A 6,286-nucleotide genomic window follows, 5' to 3' on the forward strand; every position below is an offset into this window, starting at 1 on the left:
CCTCCGTGTGTCCAGCAGCCCCCACCCGAGCCGCAGCCCTGGCCTGAGTGCCCCTCCCTGCCAGGCTCAGCTCCCGGCCGCCCGTCCCTGTCGGTGGCCTCACAGCTGGTCTCTGTTCGTGCCCTGGACACTCGGGCTGCCCAGCCTCTGCCCTCCACGGGGCCCATCGTCTGGGAGGCGTGGGTCTGTCCGGCCCCAGACTCCCGATTTTTAGATTATATGTATTTTCAGACCCTTAACCCAGAGAGACCCTTTAATATCACATGCCCATTCCTGGGATCACTGCCCCCAAACACACTAGTAATTGTGGTCCATCCCGGCAACTAATTCATGGTTCTTATAACAAAAGACCCCCGACTGCCGTGGACAGAGGCCCAGCCTGTAATTTTATCAGACAAAATTGGAGAGAGGAAGCCAAGAGCTCCGTTTCCCTGCTTCCCTCCTGGTAATTGGTGGCTGTAATTGGCTTCATTTGGCCGAAGGGCTGTGCTGATCAAAGGCTGTGGTCCACGATTCCTCCGCGGGCCTCATGCTGTGGTCGGAGCATGGAAACCAGCTCTCCCCGGGCGTCATCACAGCCCCCTGTGGACTCGCTGCCCCTGGGGCGCTCTGTGCGGCGGGTCGGACCTGTGCCCACCTGTCCTTTCTGAGGGGAGCTGAGTGGGCCAGGGCCCGGGACGCGGCTGGAGGTACCGAGTGAGTGCCTCCCTCCCCAGGAACCAGTCCAACGTGAGGAGGATGCACACGGCCGTGCGGCTCAACGGCGTCGTCCTCGACAAGTCCCAGGACGCCCAGCTGGTCCTGCTGAACATGCCGGGGCCCCCCAAGAACCGGCAGGGGGACGAGAACTGTATCCTTCGCTGACACTGTCCCCGTAGGGCGCACCATGCCGCGCCGCCCCCCTGCTCAGTGGAGGCACCCGGGGCGGGGGTCAGAGCGGAGGAGCGCTAGCTGTGGGCTGAGGGTCGGCCTGGGCAGCCCAGGATGTGGGGTCCTGGTGGGCGGACAGGGCCCCTCCCCCTCCCCCAGTCTCCCACCCCGAAGGACCTGGGTCCCAGCTTCCTCCACCTCCGGCGGGGTCTAGACAACGTGGCTCTTGGGGAGTCAGGGGCTCCCTTTGCGTTTGTTTGGGGCCGGCGCGTCCTTAACTCAGCCCTGCCGCAGACATGGAGTTCCTCGAGGTCCTGACCGAGGGGCTGAACAGGGTGCTGCTGGTCAGGGGCAGTGGCCGGGAGGTGGTCACCATCTATTCCTAGGGCCCTGATCCTGCAGGCAGGCGTGCTGATGGAGCCGCAGAGCGCGCTGGCTGGCACTGGCATCCCGTGGAAGTCGCTAGAATGCCCCCAGGCGCTCCTGTCAAGGCCGAGTGTCGGCATGCACTCAAGCTTTCCTTGTGTCCACCCCCCCGAGCCCCTCCCTCCCTCCCTCCCTCCAGGAAGCTGGCGGAGACTGGAACGCAGCAGCCACCTCATGTGGCCCAGCGAGGCGGGAAGCACCTGGATGGACACTCAGAACTGACTCCCAGAGGCGGGAAGCCCCTGGACGGACTCAGAGCTGACTCCCCGAGGCGGGAAGCCCCCAGATGGACTCTCAGAGCTGACTCCCCAGCTGGGCCTTTGGGCTGATGCGCACTTAGGGTTACTCTGAGCCCTGCTCCAGGTGCCCCCGAGGAGCCGCACAGACCCTGGGTGGCCCTGGGCGCTGGGTCTCCCCAGCTGCAGCCCCGCCTGGGTTTAGGCTCCGGGGAACGGCAGGAGACGGCGGGGACGCCTTTGGGACCTAGAGCCCCGCACGCGTGAGCGTCTGAAGCACACTTGCCCCAGCGACCCCAGTTCCCACTCCTCACACTGGAGGAGTCGGGCTGCGGCCAAGGCACCCAGCCCCGTTCAGAGTACTGACAGGTGGCCCCAGGCCGCTGACGCGACGCCTTCCAGTGGCTGGCTGTGTCTGCACTTTGCGCGCGCCGTCACACCCACTGTGCGTTGCTGGAGTAACTTGTGTGCCTCACTTTCCTTACGGCTTATTTATTTATTTAAACACTGAGGGGCGGGGGGTTCACTGGTAAAAGCTGTCTGTACGGAGATCGCTTCGATGGAAGGGGCCCCAAATGGCCCAGCCTTGCTGCCACTGGCTTCTGTGGGCTTCCAAGGAATCGGCCTGGTCCATGGATTTCAGGTCAGGCGGGGCTGAGCTTCCGGACGCGCCCGAGGGGTGCTTGGGCAGCGTGCAGCGGCCACAGCTAGTGCCAAATACCACGGGTGGGCGGGGGTCTGGTTCAGGGCTGAGTTAGCAGGGAAACCCAGCCCAGTGGCTTCCGGCCCCCTCTTGCATCTGGGGAGGGCCCGCGGGCCCCGCTCCCGAGTCCTGTGGCCCCGGCTGGCGTGGGGTAGGGGCACGCGGCCCCCTGCCCTGTCTGTGTCTTCACCGGCGGCCTTTCCACCGTCAGCCATGGAACCGCAAGCCATTTAGAGTTGATTTCTTGTTTCCTTTTTTTTAGGTTGGTTGTAATCATTTTGTTAGAATAAAATTGTGCAGAATCCGAATGTGTTGGATCTCATATGACTCTTTCAGCCTAGAAAGGAAACACTCAGAGCTATCTGCTGCTGCTCTTGGAGTTGACCTCAGGTCTGATCAGCAGGGCAAACCCAGATGCTGGAAGAGTGACTGTGTGAACTGGCTGAAAGAAGTAAACACAGACCAGAGTAACCACAGCGGGTGATGGGGGGCCGAGCTGTCCCCAGACCTAGGTGGGCAGCCCGGCCGTGAGGCCCTGCTGTCTGCTGGGGTGACCACCTGTGATCATCGGGCGAGAACTGTGACGAGGGGCCCTCTGTATGGACACGCGGGCTGGGGCTGCGACGGCCCTCCCGCCTGAGACAGGGACCCGAGGGAGGGAGGGAGGGAGACCAGCAGGTGCACCTGAACGCGGAGAGACCTCTGCGGCCGCTCTTGCCACTTCTCAGGGTTAAGCCGAGTGACCCAGCAGTTTTGCTGGTGGACGCGATAGCCGGTGGACACAGACTCCACGAAGGCGTGGCTGAGCATGTCCCTCCTGACTCAGCTGTCCCCATGTGGGGGCACAGGCGGGCAGGATGCACACGTTCTCGACGGCGCTGGTCAGCCCTGAGACGGCGCAGGGCTGAACTGCCCGCAGGGAGCCCAGAGCATCCCTCTGAGAGAGAGATGGGTGCCACGGTCAGCTGCCCCTCGGGCCACAGAAATGGAGCCAGAGACAGGCATGGGCGACGGGGCAGACAAGGGGTAATGGAGTGAGAGGCCGGGCGGGCGTGCAGTCTGTTCAGGTCACAAAAAATGCTCCGAGGAGGACATAACCCCTTGGTCTCCAGGCCAATTCCCCACCTCTGCACTGGGGTCCATACCTCCCCGGTTTCCCCAGCGACTGACTCCCGCACTCCAGACCCCTTCTTGTTCCCCTCCCCCAGGCTCTCATCAGTACACTCCCCCCAGACCCCCTCTCATCCCCACTGGGCTCCACGCTGTCATCAGTACACTCCCCCCAGACCCCCTCTCGTCCCCCAGCCCCGGGCTCATCAGTACAGCCCCCCCACCGCCCCCCAGGGAATGCAGCACTGGCTGAGACCTTGGCGGCCTGTCCATCCCTTCTGTGTCCCTGCCCGGCTGTATGCTGAGTCTCTGGGGAGGTACCGTTTTCCCACCCCCTTCCGTGGTGCGTGTGGACCACGGTCCTCCCATCGCCTGTCCCATGGGGGATGTGGCCCACCCGCTGCAGCATCAGGCTCTTCAGGGGGCGGAGAGGCAGCTGGCCTTGTCTGTGTTTTTTCTTCCCAGGGCAGTGACCCCCCCCCCAGCCCCACCCCCAACCCTACCCGAGGCACCGGGGGTGTTGGGTGGGAGCAGAAGCTCTGGAGCCCGAGGGAGGGCTTGGCTGATGCCGGCGGGGGGCCTGCCCTTCCCACCCTTCAGGCCCAGACCCGGTGACTGTCGGGTGTGCAGGCTGCGGGGGGCCGTGTCCTCCACTCTCCACATGCTTGCCTGCTCACTCCCCACACTGGCTCCTGAGAGGGGCCTGGTCCAGGACAAGCTGGGGGCCAGGCAGCAGGCAAGGCTGGCACGGGGTGGGGGCATGTGGGCTGCGGCTCGGGGTCATCTCAGGTGTAGAGAGGCCTGAGGGGTGAGGGTGGTGACGGAGGGTGGTGATGGGCTGAGCTGGGGTCCTGTAGGGTCATGTGGGGGTCATGCGGGGTATGGGGTGGGTTGGGACAGGGTCGTGTGGGGTTGTGTGGGGTCGTGTGGGGCTATGTGGGGTCTGGGGGTCGTGTGGGGCCTGGGGTGGGGTGGGCCGGGTCACGTGGGGTCGTGTGGAGTCTGGGGGTCGTGTGCGGCCTGGGGTGGGGTGGGCCGGGATCTTGTGGGGTCTTGGCTTGGGGGTCCCTGGGCAGGCCCACCTTCCATGTCCCACACCAGGGGCCTTGGCTGTGGCCGTGAAGGACTCGTCTCATCTGTGCTCAGAGGGAGTTGGAGGCAGGAGACCCCCGGGCTGGGCGCCAGCTGGGCCCTGGTCTGCACGGCCACACCGGGGAAGCAGGCTGTGTTCTGGCTTCGCCTTTCAGCTGGGAAGGCAGAAGCACAGGCCCAAGCTCAGGCCACAGGGTCCAGACGGGTGGCGCCGGCCTGGCAGGCCCGCCCGGAGCTGCCGATGGAGTGCACCTGAGCCTCGCCGTCCAGAAAGGAGGCGGGGGGATGGGAGGGGACGGGGGCACCAGAGCTCCTTGCCCGGGACCAGGGCTTGGTGGCCGAGCCGACTGCCAGCCCGGGAATCGGGCGGCACCGAGGCTGCACCGCAGTCTTGGGGACCTTCGCCCCCTCAGCACTAGGCTCGTCTGGCAGCCACCCTCCAGAGGGGCTTCGAAAACGTGAGACAGGTTGGCCGAGCTCTGAGGTCATCCAGGAGCCAGGTCTAAACGAGTAAGTTCGTTTTTTTGTTTGTTTCTATTATAAAAGGCATCTCTCCTCCCTTGACTGGTCACCACAAGGCCTTCCTGGTGCACAGCAAGAGTGACTTGGCCCTGGGGCCTCCGGTCAGCGGGCAGGGGCTGCCCCTGAAGCAGGCCGCACGTGGACCCCCGACTCCCCACCTCTCTCTGGCCGTCACAGCCTCTTCCAGGAGGGTGTCCACTTCCCGACCTGGGTGGTCCCAGGGCCCAGCCCCCAGCCCCAGGGCAAGCCACCGCGTCTGGGAGACAGGCGCCGTCCGCACATGGACGTTTGGTCACCGCGTCCGTGTGACACAGGACCCCATGCGTGGTGGCTGTCCCGCGGCTTCTGTCCCTTCCGCCACCTGGACCCGTGCTGGGGTCGGTGGGGGTGGGCATCCGTCCTCGGAGAGCCACAAGCCGCAGACACGCTCTGCTTCAGGTCCATCTGAGGGTGGCCTCCCCTTACCTTTCGTCTTTAAAGCCAGGGTCTGGGCTCCGGCTCCAGTGCAGACCTCCCCATGCTACTGCCGGGTCGGCGAGCTTGTGCCCAAGGGTGGTGCAGGCAGCGGCAGGGCTGGGCGGGTCTGTGCACGGAGGAAGGCCGGGGCTGGGGAGGACAGTCCTGTGGGTCCCCGAGGCGGAGGGGCAGGCCACATGGAGCGGGGCTCACGACGACCGCATGAGACGCGGTCACGAGGAGGCCGCACCCCGCCCGCTCAGCTGTGGGCCTCTGGGCCAACCCAGCCCGGCCCGCTCCTCCCGAGACCCTGAAATGAAACCCCAGCTCCTCCCCGAGTGTGCAGGCCACAGCTCACGGACGACCAGCTCCTGGGGAACCCCTAGGGGTCTTTCAAGCAGCTGCAAACACAGGGTCTGGAGGGGGAGGCCCAGAGTCGCAGGGCGCCGCCTTCTCCAGACATTCTCATCCACAGAGAGCCAAAGCTGCTGCCTAACCTCGGTCCACACAGCCCCCCAGACGGCAGCCGAAGAGGCCCCTTAGCATGAATGCAATCTCAGGCTTAGGGCGTCTTTCCAAGACGAAGGTTTGATCAGGAAGATCCCCTGAGGAGCAAATAGCAACCCACTGGTAGCTACAGTCAACAGAGTTGCAGAGTCAGACACGATTGAAGCAGCGGGGCAAGCACGCACGCGTGGCACAAACCCAGTTCCAGGCTTAGGTTTTTTTTCGTTTTGGGAGCAGTGACGCAGGGCAAGAGTGGGCCGTACACATGGAGCTGTGGCCTGCCTGCAGGTCACAGACACGGACACGCTGTGTCCGCGAAGAGCACGCCTGTCCTGGCCAAGCGGCCAGCTGTCCCCACCTGTGG

The 6,286-nt window shown here is 64.7% G+C and overlaps 1 protein-coding gene across 2 annotated transcripts in view; it reads left to right on the top strand.

Annotated features, from left to right (window-relative positions):
* Positions 1-2,456, top strand: part of SLC12A7 (solute carrier family 12 member 7) — a 40,119-nt gene extending 37,663 nt beyond the window's left edge. For both annotated transcript variants that reach the window (XM_052659351.1, XM_052659352.1), the window contains 2 exons: positions 717-850; positions 1,165-2,456. In XM_052659351.1, coding sequence (XP_052515311.1) covers positions 717-850; positions 1,165-1,256 — 226 coding nt within the window. In that variant the 3' untranslated portion in view covers positions 1,257-2,456. The remainder of the gene's footprint in view (positions 1-716; positions 851-1,164) is intronic.
* Positions 2,457-6,286: the final 3,830 nt, after the last annotated feature.

This window comes from Budorcas taxicolor, chromosome 20 (assembly GCF_023091745.1).
Source record: "Budorcas taxicolor isolate Tak-1 chromosome 20, Takin1.1, whole genome shotgun sequence".
NCBI classification, from domain to species: domain Eukaryota; kingdom Metazoa; phylum Chordata; class Mammalia; order Artiodactyla; family Bovidae; genus Budorcas; species Budorcas taxicolor.